Genomic DNA, 19,950 nt, shown 5'->3' with positions numbered 1-19,950 from the left:
TAATCCTGTCCTGTCTCTCTGTGTTTACTCCTCTGGCATAGGTGAAAAATAACGCTGTGAACCCCTGAAGGCTTTTTCAAGGGTTTCACTGGGAAATGCCTGGAAGTGTAGTGAGGCAGCCTGCTCCCTAAGAAGCCATGAGGAATGTCCCCAGAAATGTTACTGTGTATCAGACTACTTCTGCTGACAAAAGAATTAAGGAATCCTGCTCAGTTAGTGCAACTTGCTTCCCCTTGTTAGCTTAGTATTCTTACTAAGTTAAACATTTGCCCTTTCACCAGCAGTTGCTTAGAGGTTCTGTGGACAAGCTTGCTACTGACATTGCCACTACCTACCATCACGTATCTGTTACCCCATGCCTGATAGTTTAAGTAAACAGTTATAACTGTTTTCTCACAAAGAATGGGAAAATAACTGGAAATGGTCTCAAATCAGTGTTCAGTTTTCTGTTCTTTTCTTTGTTAGCACCAGCAGGATCTCGAGCTGCAGCAGCTTTTAGCTCTAGATGGAAATGTTGCAGTACTTCCAGTCTGATCCTTCCTAGTTGGATTTAAATTTCAGTTTCTAGTCCTGTCCTGTGTCCCATTTCTGCATGCTGCCATGTAAGTGTCCCAAGCATCTGAAAAAGTAGTAGCTTAAGCATCTGTGTGTGTGTTTGAAGTGTTTTGTATTTGTAATCACTTGGCTTTATGTTTTTTTAGTACTAAATTACCAGAAACTTTTATTTCACTGGGCAGATGAGAATTTTCTTGTAGGTTGGTTTGTAATCATTTTGTTCACAGACTTTTGGCCATATATTTATTTTTAGAAATGATATATTTCTTGCCAGTTTCTTGTTGGTACATAGGATTTAATCTGGAACAAGCTATGGCCAGATCAAATAGCAAAGCATTTACAATTCAGGTTTCAAACACAAAATAGTAGTGATTTAAAATGCAGCAATGCTTTTTGTCGTGTAGTTGAAGCCAGAGACTTAATCTGCCTTAATCTTCTCCTGCTTGAAAAATGGTAGCAAATAGAAATTTCTAGCCCTCATCCTGTTCAAAATCAACCATAATTTTTTTTTCTGACATTGCCATATAAATAAGTAGAATAAAAATGAGTAAATATAAGGAAAAAAAAACACTTTCCTTCAGTGGGATTTTAGACTTTTTTTCTTGTTTTACTTCTTTCCATTTTATTAGTTTTTTGCTAGTTTCACGCTGGCTGTAACAAAAGAATAACATTGCCTGGTTTGGGAATTTCCTGACAATTAATTGACAGCTCCTGACAATCACTTGACTTCTAGCTGAGCTAATCAGTGATTGCTAGAACTAATTCCTCCAAACTGCTTAAGAGCTTAATTTAAGATCCTCCAGATTTGTGCTGCTAACAGGACATGATGGAGAGCTGAGGGGCTGGGAGTCGTATCGTCCGAGTTCCCCCCAACAACAGGAGCAGGAGGTGTGTGTGAACCCAGGCCCACCTCATCCATGACTTTGCTTTGCTAAGTGGTGACCAACAGATGCTATCAACAAAGCTGCTGATCAGCTCTGAAAAAAGCATGAATACTGTTTTTTTCTTTGACTCCTGCAACAATCGCAGGCAGCTTCCCCAAGACTTTTGGCAACTACATGAAGAACTTAGTAAGGAATTGCCAAGCCCAGGTTCTGCTTCTAGGATTTGTGTCCTGCAGCTGTTTAAACTATTGTGTGTTGGGCCCTAGACTTGTGAAGAAATTGTATTGAGCAGAAACCTTATTTCTTTGTGCTTTTTGCTGTAAATGCATGCATTGGATTTGCCTTTCTTTTGATATCTAGGATTTTTAGTAAAACATGTCAGTGAAGTCAAAACAAGAATTAATATATTTTGGCACTGAAATATCTGTAGCAATTTTTAGTCTTCTGTCAGCTCTTTTATCGCCTCTCAGCTTTGCAAGTGTTAGCATTTGCTGACAAAATGGGATTTGGGGCTTTTGGCTATCCTGTTATAAGTTTGCTTTGTTTTCTTGATAGTGTTTTGCAGGAGTACATATGCCTCAGAAATTTTCTGTTCCTTTATGTGCATTTTGGCTGGGAAACCTTTGTTCTGAAGCATCTGTGACATTGTGCCTGGATATTTCTGACTATGAATGTGAGCTGAATTTAATGTAGAATGCTATTGCAAATTAATCAGAGATGCATTTAGAGTAGGAGCCATTGCACCAAACTTTAAATGTGTACCTTATCTACGTATAGCCTTTTGAGTTTAAGAACTATGTAAATAAACAACTATATGAAATAAAGATTTTTTAATAGTTCCAAGACAGCTGTAAATATGTCTGGAACAATGGCAGGAATGGTGATCTTAAGTTTGCCATCTCATCAAATAGAAATGTAAATGAAGGAAAGAATTCCCATGTGCAGTTCTCTTATGGCACAGCTTTTGAAAAGCACGCTTGGCAGTGGTGCCAACTGAAGCAGCTGCTCTGTCACCAGATGATGTTCACCACCTCCTCTGTGTCAGTTCCATAGCTGGTAAGCAAGGAGCAGAGCTACAGGAGCAGTTTGTGGCCCAGATTGCGGTGCGGCTCTGCACAGAGGCGCGAGGAGCAGGACAAGTGGCCCAGCTCACAGCTGGCACTGCTGTCTGCCAGGAGGGATTCTCATCAAACTTTGTCTCTAAAAAGCAAAGCAGTGTGGGACGTGAGTTCAGCACAGGAAATAGATAGAACGACTTGCCTAGCATTTGGCCAAAGAGTTTCTCTTTAAAATAAATGTAATGAAACAGCTCCAGTGTCCAAGTATCTCAGCTTAGTCACACCACAATATGGAAGCATATAATCCAACAAATGAGAGGTGTGGACATGCTGGCTGTTGGACCTGCTGGCACTTCCAGATCCTTCTCAGCCACGCTGCTTCCAAATGACCGGAGGCTGCTGTAGTATTTGTAGCAAGGAGAAAATTAATAGGACTGGGGAAAAACAAACTTTTATTAGCACAGAGAGCTAACAAAACTGCTTGGGTATTTTATCACTTTTATGGCAAGTTCGTCAGTAACAGTGTAAGTGACATTTCTCAAGTTTAAGACTGCTGTGCAGGAGTGTGGTCTTGGTTTGAAAATGTGATGTGCTCTCTGAGTGACACTTATCCTCCAGAAACATCCTCAAGGTCAGGTGTGGTTCCAGCAAGCTTTCTGAAAGCGCAGCTTGTTCCTCCTGCGATGGTGCCACGGCTCAGCAGTGCCTGTCACTTTGTGGGGAATGTCTTCACTCACTATTATTCAGTTACAGGTAATGAAGGCAGAACTATATTAAGTCACTTACTTCATATATCCAAATGTCAATTTAAGGGTGATGGCATAACGTTAAATCAAATTTTGAAAGTGGAGCAGTTTGCTCATTTGTTATTAATATTGCCTGACACGTCTGCTCATAAAACTCTCTTTCCAGGTGCTCTGAACTCTTAAAATATTAATATTTCAGTGCTGCTTTTGTCTTGATATTACAGTTCTCTTGGAAAACTGCTGCCAAAAAGAGCTTGTAATTATAGACATTGTGCGATCACGGGAAAGCCTGTTGCTTTGGCCATGCTTTAAAAAAAAGTTACAATTTTCTGCAAATTATTAGGAGAATGGGAGAATCTGAGATTATGGAACCTGCAAGGAGATCACAGGGGATGTGGCTGAAGAGTGAGCCCAGTGAGGTGCAGGAAGCTGAGAAAGCAGAGGAGTTGGATCCAGCCAAGGTTGGGCCACTTGAAGCTGCAGTGAAGTTGGTGTTTTGGGTTTGTCAGTGTGTGGGGAGCAGCCACTCAGAGAGCTCATCCCACTGTGGTTCTCGGTTGTGGAATTCAAGTAGTGGAGCACTGCCTCTATTTGCATTTGAAACATCCATCTGTATCTCTGTGAATGTTATTGTAATGACATGGGAAAGTTACCCAGGAAGCAACATTTAAACATATTATATTTGCACAGTCAAGCACTTAAAGGTCATATAATACCAGAACTGAATATTTTTCAAAGAAGACTCTTAATTTGCTTTTATGCCTGTTTGAGCATTCATGCTGTGTATTGTAATTTTTAACGTAGTTTCTGTCTACAATTTTATGATGTATAGGTCAGGCATGTTACAAGTAGGCTTTTAAAGATGTGAAATGCATGAGATCCTCTAGTTTTTAGATAGACTTTTAAGTGTAGGTTGAAAATATTCCAAGGTTGGTGGTTTTTTTAGGGTATTTTCAAATGTGTTCCATGTCTCTCTGATCTGGGGGGACACGAGGATCCTTCTCCCAGGCACTCTAAGCAATGGCTTCTTCCTGACAGGGCTTAAGAATGAGCAGCTGGTGCTTGAGCAGGAGCTTAGTGTGAACATGGTCCTGAGGATTATGCCCTTCCTTTATTTGGACTGAATAATTCTTACAAAGCTTCTAATGTCACTGATAAAAAATACCCACCTGATGATCTTCATTGTTAGAAGTTATATAAGGATTGGAAAAGATCCACTCTGCCAAAGCCAATGTAATAAATCACAGGAGTTTTAAATCAAAATAACCCATGAATTGATGCATGTATTCAATATAATTTCATTTAGCAAAATGCTTGTGTTCCCCACCTACATTCTCCATTCACCAACCAGTCATTGCCTTCCAGAACTGTCTAGTCAGCTGCTAAAACTTGCTTTATGTAGAAAATACCAATTGATTGCAAAATCCTTTTTTCTTCCTGCAACTACTGTTGCTCAGCTGTTAGAAGCACGTAGGCACTGGCAGATCTGCGCGTGTAAAACTAAAGCTTGTGATGGGAGCAGAGGTTGATGATTCCTTCCCGTGTAATTAACAGGGGTAGGGGTAATTAACAGGTAGCTTTCAGCACAGAAATGAGTCGTTCCTTTCTTGCTAACAGTGAATAGTTAATATTCTGGACTTGCAAGTAATTTTGCCTTGGAAGAGAAATCTTTAATGGAGCCAGGTGGGGCATCTTTGGTGAGGTCCTGGTTGTTTGAAACACGAGGTCACTTGCATAAGCAGCTGGAATGAAAGGATGTGGATTTTTTTCTCCCTATGGCTTTAAACTTGCTTCAGCAGTCTCTCTCTCTATGCTTTTTCTCAAAGCAGACACTGTTTCTGGTCTTCTGCCTTTTATGCTCCTTTCTTTGCAGTGTTTGTCCTTCTCTTCCCCTTGTCGCCCAGAGACAGCTCCACTACAGTCAGTTTTCTTTTGAATTATGATGTGGCCCTGGTGGCTCCCAGCTCTGTTGCTGCTTTGAGATGTGCTGCTGCAGGCTGGCCATGCTTCAGAAGGTGCCTGCCTTCCCAAACCAGCATTTACCTGGACTGGAGAAGCTTTAATGGATTTCTCCTAATATCTAGTACAACAGTCAGTATTTTTGCATGGAATCTGCTTACATAGCTTGGATTTGCTGATTGTTTGTTTTTGTTTTTTTTTTTTTTTTCAACAAGTCACTGTTCTGTCATGACTGTCAGATGTGATTGCTGTTTAGCTTTTATTTTAGCCTATTGAGATACATTCATAGGAATATTAATTTGCTCTTTCCACATTGAAGCCAAACCAGGCTGTAATCCTTCTGAAAGAACTGAAATCACACCATTGACTTCCAGGTTTTGTCCTTTATATCCTCATTCCACAACCATTAACATCTGTACTTCACAGCTGCTGTTGTATAGAAACATCTCTGCAAATGTGATTTCAGATTTCTGCTATATGCTTTTATATATTCTCTCAGATCCTTATTCAAACTGTTCCTAATTTCTTGGCAAAATTAACTGTAATTGCTCTACCTAACCTCCTTGCATCAGTGCTAAACCAGTCACTGTGCTGTTTTCCTTCTCTTTCATTCAAAGACCTAAAGCCAGAATGAGCAACCTATTTCATATTAGAGAGTATTGTGTTGTGTACCCTCTGCTGTCAGAAGACTCAACTCAAGAGAGCAGTTCTGTACTGACAAGCTGAACTGGAAAGGAACTTCGCTGTCTGTCTTCCCTGTAACCCCTCCATTGCACAGACAGGGTTTTGTTGTGCCAGCCAGCTGCCTTGTATTTTTCTCTGGGAATAATGACGTAGTTTGAAGAAAGCCATCATTTGGTTAAGGATTGTTAGGATAGATTTAAAAAAAAACAGCATAACTTCCAGTATGTTGCAAAGATTCACTAATATATATGGAAAAGAAAAGGAGAACAAATGTAATGTATGAAGACATTTGTGAAAAAATAAAAATCACACACCTTTACTTTAGAATTATGTTTCTTTTGTGATGGATCACACTTGACCGAGTTACTTTTACTACATTTCTCCCCTGTGAGAGCTGCCCTGTCTCCATAATTTGACTTTTTATATAAAAGGCAACAATTTGTTCTTTTCTTTTACACATTTTTCCCTCAATATTCCTGGTGCCAGGGGGACAGATCTTTACATAACACACAAACTGTGTTTATGGATTTAATGTAAAACAAACTCAATATTTGGTGACATCAATGCAAAGATTCATTTTAATCTCATGGGCCTTGTTGCCCATAACATGTAGTATTTCTAGTATTTCTTTTGTAACATTGGCTTGGAGTTAATACCTAAATCTGATTTCAGCTAGGTCAATGCAGAATTTTTTTATTACACACTGCTTTGCTTTGTTTTATCAATTCCTTTCTTAATAATTGTGCAGATCAGGAAAAAAACCTGTAAAGCTAACTGACTTCTCTTTCTCCAGCCCTTTCTCCTGGCTTTTTCCCTGTTCTCTCTCTTTATGTTGCCTTGATTAAGGCTCTCTTCCTTGCCTTATTTTCAAGATTGTGTTTTGCAGTGCAGATAGCAAAAATCTTGGTTTTCATCTATTCTTTGGATCTGGAGATAAAGTTTCCTAGTCCATGTGAATGGAATAAGCTGTCTTTTACCTAAAAACAGAAAGAGACAAAGTAGCACATTTCATGGATGTTAAATCTCAACTTTACATTAAAACATGCATGCGTAAACTATTTTCCTTGAATTATTTTATTGTATTATGAACGCTATATTGGTTATGTATAAACTCTATCCCCAGCAATGTAAGAATATGCAAGCTTCCCTGCTTCCTGCAAACAGTGATACTGATACTGTGTAACTTGGGAATAGTGATTTAATTTTATTTGCCTACATACAGAACAGGGTTAATGCAGCCTAGCAGCTTCATAGCTATGAACATCAACTAATATAAGTCTTATTTGTAAACAGAAATTATATTGACAAAATTGCAGAAAGAGCACTAATGAGGCCTAAGTGGCTGGAGGAAGTAAATATTCTGTTTTGCTTTGGTGAGTCAAAGTGATCTCATTTTATACTCTTTCTAATTGCATCTTTGATATTTTCCTGCTCAAGATAATTACAAGTGTGAGAATAAGGACTGAAACTACTGTCAGCTAAATTCTTGCTTTGTAAGACCTCACATTTACTTTTTACATCAGAAGAAAAGGAGTAATAGGATACAATACTTAGTTCCTAGGTAGACAGAGAGCAATGGACAGATACTTCTTTGTGTGTGTGTCTCTATTAGATGCTGTCATGCTATGAGACAGCCTGGATTTTTAATGATGTCTTTCTGTATTCTGTTGTCAACTGGCATACTGTTTGCACCAGTAAGTTAACGCCTTCTAAAGATGCCCTGGGGAGCTATTACAGAGCAGAATGCATAACACAAATTTCATATTTTGCTGTTCTGTCATATATTGTCTCTGGCATAAAGGCACATTTAATTCATCTGGCTATACACTTTTCATAGGGTGTCACATTCTTCTGGTATCTTTTAGATCTTTCTGACTACAACAAATGCTCATTTGTAACCATGATACTGACATCCTAAATTAATTTGTTTCACTTTTGCTCAAAATAGTTTTATTTTTGATAGTCCTTTCAGTGACTTTTTCTGACAAGTTTGTTCATAGAAATATGTTTGCTTCTGGTGAACACTTGCCATGGGGTTTACTCAGTATTTCTGAAAATTATTTAGAAATATGTAGTGGCTTTGAATTTCCAGTGTTAAATAATGCATGCACAACTTGCAGTGACCAGTTTTCAACCAATCCAGACTGAAACCTACTTACATAAAACCATTCATTAAATCATTTAAACCAAGGAAGAGATGCAGAGAAGTGGTCTCCTGTTTGCACACGCTTCCAGAACAGAGGAAAGGCTTGGGCATTTGTTACAAACAAAACAGACTGCTGGTTATAGACTTATGATAAATCCATTCCTTTTTCCTTTCAAAAGAGAGCTGAATGTTGTAGGTCTTTCTCATGACCACTGGACAAAGATCCCATGTGGAACCTAGCAGTCCTTAAATACGTGTAGCCAGTTTCATCATGATTTTCCAGGGAGTTTCTTTATGGTTGTTACCCAAGATACCCTGTCTCCACAAAGCTAAAACTGATCTTTTTGTAGATGGGAACCTGAGATACAGACTTAATTACTTGTTTACATTTTGGTAATAATCTCAGCAGTACTAGGAAAATCTCAGGCAGCTTTACTTTTAATAATAGATACAATTAACTGGAACCCCATTATTTTCAACATTATTCCAATGTTTCCAATATTAAGCAATAGAAAGGGAGATGTCTTAGCAGTCTTCTCTCTGCTCTTCACAGGTGTCATTGTACACGATTTTCCTCCTTGTGGAGAATAGCTTAATCTGTCTGTTACTTCCCATTCTGTTGATATTTTCTGATTTCTTAACACAGATTGATTGCATTTGCATTCTGTTACTATTTGAGCACTTGTATTTCTTAGCATGAAACAGTTGACAAAAAATATACTGAATGAATGCACTTTTTATGTAAAAACTCTGCACTTGTTCCTGGATATCCATACGTCTTGTGGATTTTGAGTTTACCCAATTCACTGGAGAACAAATACTAGAGATTAAACCCCACCTACCAAACCCACCTGCCTCCAAAAATTCTAATTACATCTGATTTGTAAGTCTCCAAAGATTTTCTAGGAGAATAGCAAGTTTCCAGTGAATATAGTACGAGGACTGCTCTGAAAGTAATGCCTCCTATTTATTTCCTTGGAGATGGAAAATGAAAATGGATATGTACACTTCTAAATAGAATCCTTGAGGGAATTCTACATAACCTGGTATAACTTTCAATAGTAGAAAGTCACACTGTTCTAACTTGCGTGGCTCTGAAATAGATTTGGAGGAATGGAAGATTTTTGGACTCAGGTTGTTTATTGGTCCCTTTTCTGGTCTCAGAGAGCAGATTGACAACTACCAAGTCTGTTATTCTTACTATATCAAGTTTCAGCATGAAATGGAGTAATACTGTGTGCATGGGCAGAAATTGCATAACTGTATCTGATGCCAGCTGTAAAAATAACACATATATGTTATGTGGTTCAGAAAGCTGGATAGTCAGACTTGAAAAAAAAAACACCCAAACTGGGTCTTTTCACAATGGATTACTAAGCTTAAAGAACTCTTCCTTATTACAGAGATAACTGCACCATATGAAGAGTCATACAAGAAGCATCCCAAGAAGTATCTACTCCTAGTCATAAGCTAAACATATACTTAGGGCTCCACAACATCATAAGAAAAAAGTTTTCCACAGTGTCACTGTGTGCTTCTTTATCCTTCCCCTTATCTCCCTAATAAGTAACATGAAGGCTTTAAATTCGTGCTAAAATGCTTAAGGGTTTTGAAAATAGTGTCAGTAGTACAAATTTTGGTTTTTAGTGCTATGAAGTGTGCTACTACGTAAGTTAAGCTGTGTTTATTTTTATTTTCCTTTATAGATCTAAGGAAGGATTTGTAATTGTATTCTACAGACATTTCTGTACTTGTCCATTGTAGAATTATTGTTTGTTTCTGAATGTGCATTGTTGGCTTTTTTGTTTTAAAAGGCCTTGATGATTGCCTCCAACAATACATAAAAAATTTTGAAAGAGAAAAGATCAATGGTGAACAGCTGCTACACATCACTCACCAAGAGCTTGAGGAACTGGGAGTTACTCGCATTGGCCACCAAGAACTGATACTGGAAGCAGTTGATCTGCTTTGTGCATTGGTAAGTAATTTTCTGCATCGCTCATCTTAGTTATGTGGGTCTAGAAATTTCCAAGCCAAAATTAAAATAGTGCAGACTACATTCTCTTGCTGTGTGCTTGTACAGAAACACTGGATTTGCCAGATTAAAGGACAGGCTTCTTTCAGCTATAAAGAAACTATATGTATCCATATGATTCTATGATTTTATGATTGTGTATGATGGTCTATTATTGCTCTTCCTCCAACTTATTAGGTCCTGTATTCAAATGCTGTTGACTATTACTACTGGCATCCATATGGTTCTGTAATTATACACCATATGCCCCTGCATTCCACAGACATTTGCCACACTGCACTGAACCAAGTACACTTGAATGTTTTAACCATGCCAACATTCAAAAAGATTGTACTCAGGAACAAGAAGGTAATGTTTATTAGACTGGAAGATTGTTTAAAATGAGATTTAAGACAAGATCAGGATGATAAAATTGACTGTATCCAAAGAACAGGCATCTATGTTGATTTAAAGCTTCCTTAGCAACCTGCAAGCATCCAAATTTTGAATAAAACTCTTTTTTTTCATATAACAGGTTATTATTTCTCTTAGCCTCTGAACAAAATATTTTATATCAGAAACTGTTTTTTTCTTTTATATTATTCCTGACAGAAAATAAAATGGATTCTATTAACTTAATTCTAAAGAAAAATGTGCTTGCTTTGTTCAAGAAGACAGGTGAAAGAATGTAGAAAATATATCTAAAAATCTAAAAGTATGTAAATCATAAGGGACAGTTCCAGAATTTTACCTCTTTATCGTGAGTTCTACTTTTTCATCAAGTCACTGATCTTGTGGAATTTTGATAACATAAATTGCCTCCAACAAGGCAACTTGCACTAAGGAATAAAAGAGAAAACAATTGCATCAAAATGCACTTGATGTTCTAGAAGAAAAAAACAATATGAAGTACCTTTTATTGTGCATGTGCTTACTGCAAGTGCTCTTAATTACAAAATATACTTCATGTAACTTGACATCTTCTTCTACAAATTAAGCAATTTCTATGTCAAAATACGTGAAAATAATAAATAAAACTATGTTAAAAGTAGAAACACGCTTCTGAGCTTGATGCAGGCATACCTGTAAATTGGTGTGCAATGCATAACCTGCTAAATTTTATGGATTCTGAATCATTTTAGAATTAAACTCAGATGTTTTTCAACTAAATAATTGCCTTCACATAAAAGGAACCTAAATATCCCCTAGTGTTATTTTATTTAAAGAACAATACAGTGCTGTTGCCTGATACCATTAAGACATAAAAGACCCAGGAAATTTCTTCTGGAAAAAGAAAACTTCAGTCAAGAGTGCCTATTAGGAGGACCCTCACTGCTTTCTTTTCTTTTTCTTTTTTTTCTCAATCTCTCTTTTTTTCTTTTTTTTTAATAAAAGAATCTTACCTCCTAAATGCTGGCCCCACTGCAGGTCAGCAGTGCAGCTCTCATCCTACTGTGCTTTCCCATGACGCTGTTATTTTTCCTTTTAAAGCAGGGTTGGGATTTTCCAGCTCCTGGTATCTGTTATTTAGCCTCCTGCCTTTAAGCCCTTATCCTTCCTTCCATCCTTACTCTTTCTAAAACTCCTACTTTAAAAATACATTTTGTTCATCGTCTAAATTTTTATCTTCCAGCCCATTCCATGTGTTTTCTGATGAATGAATCTTTGCTGCCTGTGGCTCTGCTTTTGGGGGTATTCTCTTGCTTCTGACATTTCTGCCTTGCTGCTATGTACAACACATTCTTTAGCCTTTGCAGCTTCCTACTAAGCAAGGATCACAATTAAAACTTTTACAAGATTAAGTAATATATCTATTCTTAACCTATAATAATTTAAGTCTATTTAACTGAAAACCGTAATTGAAAAATTATTTTAAATAATGGCAGTGGTTGAATGGTAGGAGATCTGATGCTGCCTTTATTAACACTGAAATACACTTCTAAAATATTACTGTAGTGCCCAAAGTTTTGAAACATTAATCTGTTATTGCTTGTTTAGGTGAACAGTGAGAATTGTGGATTGGAGATAGGCGCTGTAATGGATATTTAGTAGGCCAGCCAGTCTTAAGAAAAAAAATGGGGTAAAACTAATCATAAAAAAAGAGGGATCTGTATCTTACCCATGTCACTAAACAGGAACTAGAATAACTTCATACAAGAAACTCTTTGAATCAGAATGTCTTAAAGACTCCTAATTTTCTGAGTTCTATGGGATGCAGCCTGGTGCAACCCCAACCACTGAGATGTTAATACACTAATGAACTGGGTGTGTGTTTTTACATATTGTCAGAATATATAAAGTACCAAGTAAGCGTATGCTTAGATTCATACATATAGACGCATTAAAAAATATTTTTTCAAAACTTGTTATGAAGAAAATGCAGAGGAAACATCTCTTGAGGCAGCCCTGCCCAGCACGCCATGTTCAGGAGGTGGCAAGAGCAGGGCTCGCTCCCTCTGCCCACGGCACTCACACACCCTGTGCTTCCAGCAGAGCATCATCCACCGTGCTCCGCACCGCGCGCTCCCAAGCGCAGATAGCTGCGCTCCTGTTCGCATCGATGCCCATCAGTCCTGCTTTGTGCTCTGCGTATCATCCGCTTGCTGGGCCACGTCAATGAGCATTGATTTTTTTTTTTTTGTACATGACATTCTAAATTGATTTCTATTTGGCAATTGTCAGTGTCCAAGTTGTATGACCTATTTCTTACAGGCAGCATTAGTGGGATGGGATGTTCCACTCCATCGTAGCAAGATGGGTTATATAAGACTTTAAGCAGAAGTGTTTCCAATGTGCTGTAGAAATCTCTCAGGTAAGCTTAGGCTCAGTGATGCATCAGAAGTTCAGCTGCACATTGGCCATGATTTCAGCTGCAGAACAGTTACATTACTGCTTCAGGAAACCAGGGGAAATTTGACTGTCTCCTCTCAGGCTCTTGGAACACACCAGAAGTGCACGTTGCAAAGCACTATTTCCCATATGCACTCCCTTAGGCTCTGGCCATCAGCCCACGCTGCCTTTTGGCAGGGGTGGGCAATGCTTGTTTGTTGGGGGTTACGCATCAAAGAGCAGTGCCCCTGCTTCTGTCTGTGATCTGAAGCAACACACAGCACATACGTAACTAAATGCCCAGGTTTCTAAGAGCAAAAGCAAACTAAAAATAGGATACAGTTCTGTGTTTTTCTTCCCTGTCCTGAACAAGCTATTAATTAGACTCAAATGCAAGCCATTGAAGGCAGGGAAGGCTTTGTTGAGGAATCTGCTACACGTTTGCCCTTTATGATTTTGTACCACTTTTCACAAATGAATAGAATTATGATCTAATATTGTATCTTGATTAATTGATTCGAACCACAATATTATTTCTGAATAAAATCATTAAAGATGTTACTAATATATACAATCTCAGTTAATGTTTTTTCTTTGGAAAGCTCAGTCCAGAGCATTATCTAATTAGGCATGAATTGTGAGAGTCCTATGTAGAAAAGATTCTCTGTTGGAAAATGATATGCAGTATGAAAAAAGGTGATATGAGAAATCTAAAAAGAGAATACTGGAAGTATTTGTTACACCCAAGCATAACAGAAATATATGTTTTTATCTCAAAAATAACATTTTTAAAATGCAAGAATAATCTGATTTTTGAAAAGGTAGAACTGAGGGGCAGAAGGTGAGGGTATCTCACTATAGGGGAGAAAGAGCTGGCAGTTTCTTGGGGTTGCTCGAGGCTGAATTTATGTGCTATGAAAGTAAAAGTCATAGGTGAGCCATATTTTCAGTTTCAATTCTTTGACCATTCTAGAAAGATTTTTTTTTTTTTTTTTGAGTACTGTTTTAATTATGAAGATAATTGGAAATGATAGCTGTGGTGAAAAAATGTATCTTAAGCATCAAAATCCTTTATTACCACTGTGGTCAGAACCTGCTTTGCAGTTATTTATTTGAAGTGACCTAAATAACATCTATGGATGAAAACACTCAGGCCATTTAGGCTTTGTATTGTAATTTTATTAAAGTTGAAATGCTAATCAGGAAATGTATTGAAGGACTAATTGCACGAAGGCATTGATTGACTGAAGTAGTAGCAGAGCCTGGGGAAAATAATTATTTGAGAGATGGTAAAATATATTGGGGAGAAAGAAGTGATTTTGGGGTCAACGTGGCTTGTTTTTCAAATCTATGCATTTAAATTTAATTTCATTAGGTCAATTGAAGTCGGTACGTAGTAAAGGTCCCCACAATTAAAACATAAATATACTACTAGGACTTTGATGTCTGGAAGGAAAATGAATGGAAAAGGACAAAAAGCATGTTCAAACATAGATTGCATCTAAAGTAATTGAAAGTACAATTAGTTCATAGGCATTCAGCTAGTGAAATTATGTGCTGTGATATCTTTTAAGGAGAAATAAAGATTACAAAAATTCTCCCTGCATTTACTGCAAAGGCTAGCAGTCCAAGAACAGCAGTTTTCCTGCTAGAAGGCAAATTACTCACCTGTGCATCAACATGTCTGTAACATCTGGCACAAGTTTAATTTGCTAGTATATTTACAATATTGTTTAAGCTATGCATGTATGGGGCATAGCTACCAAACAAATATTGTTATTTTTTTTTCCCCAAACAAATGACCAGGCCCATCACTGATAAAATTACAACAATTATGGTATTTTAGTTTGGCCAGGCTGAAAGCAGTTTGCAGGCATTCACTGGGAGGTGCACCATGCTGAAACGACACAGCCAATCTTTCACAGCTGTCTCTGTATCTACCAATGAAGTTGTTTCTTCAGTACTAAAATCACTCAAGTTTTCCTTAAAGTAATACTACTTTCCAGTGGCTGTAGCTACAGTGATCTCTATTTAGATGCTTTTCATCTTTTCTGCTGATTCTTTTTTGCTTTGTCAGTATTGGAAGTACTCTGGGAAGAGTTTTTCATTATTTTGCCTGATGTGTAATCAAGTTGCATTTTTAACAAGTCATTGGATGTGTCAGATGCTTATTTCCTCAACCTCCACTTCCCCTGTTCAAAGATTAATATAATTATTCCAGAGTGAATTATTCATTTTATATGTTGATGCTTAAATAGATGGAAATAAATTATCTTATTTTTGAGATATTCTGCAGAGAAAAATGAAGAGGTGTTCTCTCTCCTTAGTGTCCTTAGACGATACTGACACATGCATTAATTTTGTCTATACATACACATGCATCTCAGTTGGAAAAGAAGTTCATCTTTTGGCAGCCCAGTGGTATCCCTTATGCTGTGCCAACCTACTGAATTAATACTACTGCATGTGTTGGCTGACTATTCCACACAACAGAAAGGATGCATCATCTTTTGCTTTGTCTAGTTAGTTGCTTCATTCTTTAGACTTCTAAGTCAAGCAGTTTGGACAATTTCATGGATTCTACGGTAATTTCTTTTCCAATCTTCAAGTGTATTACCAAATATTGTTTTTCTAAAAATTTACAAGGATCAGGACACTGAAGAAAACTAATTAAGTTTTAAATATGATTTTCAATGTCCAAGAGCTCCATGTCCTTCCTGCCCCAGGCCTGGATGCAGTATTGCAGATGTGGCCTCACAAGAGCTGAGTAGACAGGGACAATCACCTCCCTCTCCCTGCTGGCCTCCCCTTTTTAATGCAGCCCAGCACACAGTTGGCCTTCCAGGCTGCAAGCGCACACTGCTGGCTCATGTCCAGCTTCTTGTCTACCACGACCCCCCAGTCCTTCTCTGCAAGGCTGCTCTCAAGGAGATCTTCCCCCAGTTCGTATAAATACCTGGGATTGCCCCGACCCAAGAGCAGCACCCTACAATTGGCCTTATTGAACCTCATTAGGTCATCTAATCCAACTCCCCTGCAATGAACAGTTTGTCCTTTGCCATTTCTCGTTTCATGATAAAACACGTTGCTGAATTTCTACAGTACTTTTAACGGTGTCATTAGAGTGTATATGATTAAAGCTTTCCACAATAAGTAAATAAATAAATATCTTGTAAGAGATTATCAACACTGCTATTGCAAATATTAGTTCAAAATAGATTTTTACACTTTTTCCATTTCTGCATGATGTTTGTGGAGGACTAAGAGTGCATTTACATTTTCACAGAGCTTTGAGGAAAGTGGGCTTTTTCTTTTGCAAGTAGAGACTGAGTAAATAGGAGCCAAGGCTTGACCAGGTTGAAGGGATGAAACTCTAATTCAGGTTGAAGTGTGGGAGTTTGTCTGAGTCAGGCTATCCTTTTCAGATCACTCTGGCTTTCATGATGGCGGTTATTGTATTATGATATGAACAACAATCCTGTCATACAAAACCACATGCACAAAACTGATCAGCCATCACAGCCCCTAATCTTTATGAGCTCCTGTTTTTATATAGAATGCCATAGATTGCAGAATATAATACTTTCGGTAAATGTATTTTTCACAACATTATTATGTGGTATTTAATACCAAGCAGCTGTTTCTTACATTTGTGTATGTGGGGGCATTGATTAGGCATTTTTTGAGTTTTATAGACAGCATGTATATATTGCAAAAGTAAGTACTGCTAAACTTTCTGAAAAGCACCTTAGCTTAGCCAACAGTGTCTTGGTGAAGTTTGCTGAGGTGAGTCCTCTGGATTTTTTGGAGCTGTGGAAATACTGCTGACTCTGGACAGTCCAGGAACACTGACCAAATATGTAACTATAATATCAGCCAGATACCTTGTTTTGAGATTTGGCTGTGGGCTGTGTTTAGGGTTTGTTTATTTTTGGTGGGTGCAATAAATTTTGAACTAATGAAAACTTTTCTGTAGTTGAATGTAGTGAAGCTTTGACAGTGGGAGTCCATCATTCTTCTGCTCTTTATGGGCTGTTGTAAAACATAATTATTGTTTGTTGATGCATATCCATGTTAATTTACTGAGCTCAGATATCCATATGTGCACTGACTTGTAAACATGAGGCTCATGTCAGTGGCTTCAGATAGTCCTTATCTTTCTTGTTTGATTTCCTCACATATGAGAGGGGGGAAAACCTGCAGTGGCAAAGAAGGGCTGTTTGAGTTTCATGCTCTGTTGGCTTCTATGTTATACATACTTATTAGACCTTTACAGATATACAGATATTAAATAATGCTTACTGATGACTTCAAGTCATTGTTACAATAAAAGTCACTAGAAATGGTTCTATACCCATTGCAAGGTTTTCAAAAGTTCATGCTTCATTTTGTGAAGTATACAAGTGCAGATCTTGTTAAGCATGTTGCGATGACATGAAAATCCCCTGAAACAGCATCCTTATGCGCCAGAGTTAAACTCAGTAAAGCTATAAGCTCTGTAGTGCTTCATGACAGCATCACTTCTCTTCTAATCTTCATTGCAAACACAGAAATGATACTTTTTAATAGGTTGTATTGAGAGAAATAGACAGTTTCTCTAAAATCAAGACTTTTAGCATAGAGGACCTTCATGCTTTCTGTTAGAAACCTGCATGTATTTTGTGAATTACTGCATAACATTAATTGTCTACTATTTCATTGAACATTTAATAAATAAATCTATTAGCCTGTTGAAATTGCTACCTTAAACTTATATTATTGAAAGTACTAGTTTTCATGTATTGCAGTAACTTATGCTGGTGGTCAAAACGTTAAAGCTAGGATTTGCAGTACATTGACTTAATCCAGCTAATTCAGACCCAGGTAATTACATTAAATAGTAGAAGGAAAGTACATTAAGTTCAGGGGGTCCAGGATAATTTTTTTGAGCATAAAGGGAGAACAACGAGCCATTGCAAGAAGAGATTAGCTTTTCCTCCTTAACTAAAAAAAAAAAAAGTTCTGCAAATGTATATATATTTTTATGAATAACCTAAAAGTGAAGTACTTGAAGTTTTAAACATCAAAGAAACTCTTGTCTTTGCAATGGCCCATGTCAAGCACTGTTAATTTTTACTCTTGTAATGAAAAATAATAACACTACGTGACTTTAAAACAGTGGTATAAAACCAGTATTGGGAAATTTAGAAATGGATATACTTTTTTCTAAGATTGTAGCTTTTTTCATAGGGAAGGATCAGCTTTATTTATTGCTTATGTATCTCAATAGCAAAATTGTTTTTCCCTTGCAGAAAGGAATAATTTATTTTCTTCTTTAGGATCCTGATTTGCAAGCCATACTGATTCAGTGCATGTTATGTTGCACAAGTAGCAATGTACCACTGAAATTCTCAGTGGGAAGGAGATGCAGGAGTGTAACGCTCAGTTATGACATTGTATTTCCAAAAAGAAATCCTATCAATTATTATTTGAACTTTGAGTGTTTCACTGCTGTTCAAAATCCTGATTTTTTGCAACATACTGCATCTCTTATCCTCTGTAATCTTGCACTCATAATTCATTTCAAGAGATACTTTAAAAAGGTTAAAATAAGACTTTTTATTATTGGACAATTGGTTCTTCCACAAAATTATGATTATTATGAATAAATAACAAAGATTAATTGGTCTCAAAATTTTAGTAAAATATAATAAGGGTTTGTGATTATTGAACAGTGTGCTCCACATCTGTGGCTTCATTGGCTTTTGTTGAGAGGGGCAGAGAAAATATAAAGATTAGGGAGTAGTGCAAAGAGATGGTAGGAGTTTGAGATATTCTGCCCATGAAATACAGCCAGTGGAGTTCCCTGGATCTGCAAGAGAAAATTTAATAAATAATTAGGATGTAGTTTAGATATCCGTAAAAAAAGATTTAATGTTTTGGTAGTGACATGGAAACTTCGTAACCACAAATGCAGGCAAGAGTTGATGATCAGCTTAAAAGTTAGCGGATCACAGACTAATATGCTTTGGAGGGAATATCTACTGGGTCATCTTTTGATCTTGTTTATTTATCACTGCATCCACAGTCAGCATATTCTGCATAGCACATATGGAAGAGGTCAAGCCATCACAGAGGTCTGGCTTACATATGGGTTTTAATTGAAGCCATATGCAGTTAGGTCTTCCTTAATAGTGAAGTAAAGTAATTGGAAACTATTTATCTTGTGATGTGCAAAACCACAAAATAAACCAACTTTCTTCCATCCTCCTGGGTCTTGCTTTTGTGCATATTGGAACAGAAATGCTGCCACAGCTCTATTTCCTTGTTGGTATATTTTCTGAGATATGACATTGAAGCTATTAAATATGCACAGATGTCAGCTTGACAGAGAAATGATATATGGGTGGTGTAGTACAGTCAGTTTTACATCACTGTGGTTATAAGACTATTTTGCTCAAAAATATGAGAAAATATTAAATGCTTTTTAAAGTGGAGAAGTTTTTTTAAACGCAAATTCACTTGATGGGAGTTCAGATCCAAACCCCTCATGAAGATGGAGTTGAGCAGAAAATGCGAATTAAAGTACGGCAAAGAGCAGACACGAACTGCCCAGAGGCATGCTGCTGAAGTTCGAAGAAAAGAAGTAAAAGCATCAGCTCTCTGAGATAAACCAAAGTGCTATTTTAAGCACGGGTAAGGTTCAGTCTCTCCTGGTTCTGAAAAAGAAGGCTTATTGCCTCCACAGAAATAACTCAGTGTAGATGACCATGCGTCTCTTCCCAACTGAAATGAGACACGAGACTTCTCTTCTGAGAGAAAACCTTTACTTAAAAGAAGTTTTCTTCTTCAATGCTTTTGTGAAACTACACGTCATGGGCTAGTGGCTGTTCCAGTGTTTCTGAAGATTGTTCCAAGTGAATAGCAGAGAGTTTAAAGCGACTGATAGTGCAATATCACAGCATCATAGAATCTCAAGGTTGGAAAGAATCCACAAGATCATCTAGTCCAACCGTCCTCCCATTACCTTTAGTTCTCTCCTCTCGTACCTTAATAATTCTTGATTACATTATAAATGTAAGTGACAGTGGAAACA

At 37.4% G+C, this 19,950-nt stretch overlaps 1 protein-coding gene across 1 annotated transcript in view; it reads left to right on the top strand.

Moving 5' to 3' along the window:
• The window catches only part of LOC125699886 (connector enhancer of kinase suppressor of ras 2-like), a 172,203-nt gene that overhangs the window by 52,816 nt on the left and 99,437 nt on the right, over nt 1-19,950 (top strand). Inside the window, exon 2 of the mRNA XM_048959890.1 lies at nt 9,847-10,010. Within this exon, the coding sequence (XP_048815847.1) occupies nt 9,847-10,010 (164 nt within the window). The remainder of the gene's footprint in view (nt 1-9,846; nt 10,011-19,950) is intronic.

The sequence above is a fragment of the Lagopus muta genome, chromosome 13 (assembly GCF_023343835.1).
Source record: "Lagopus muta isolate bLagMut1 chromosome 13, bLagMut1 primary, whole genome shotgun sequence".
In the NCBI taxonomy this organism is placed as follows: Eukaryota; Metazoa; Chordata; class Aves; order Galliformes; family Phasianidae; genus Lagopus; species Lagopus muta.
The sequence above is the reverse complement of the archived record's forward strand: the minus strand, read 5'-3'. Positions and strand labels throughout refer to the sequence as shown.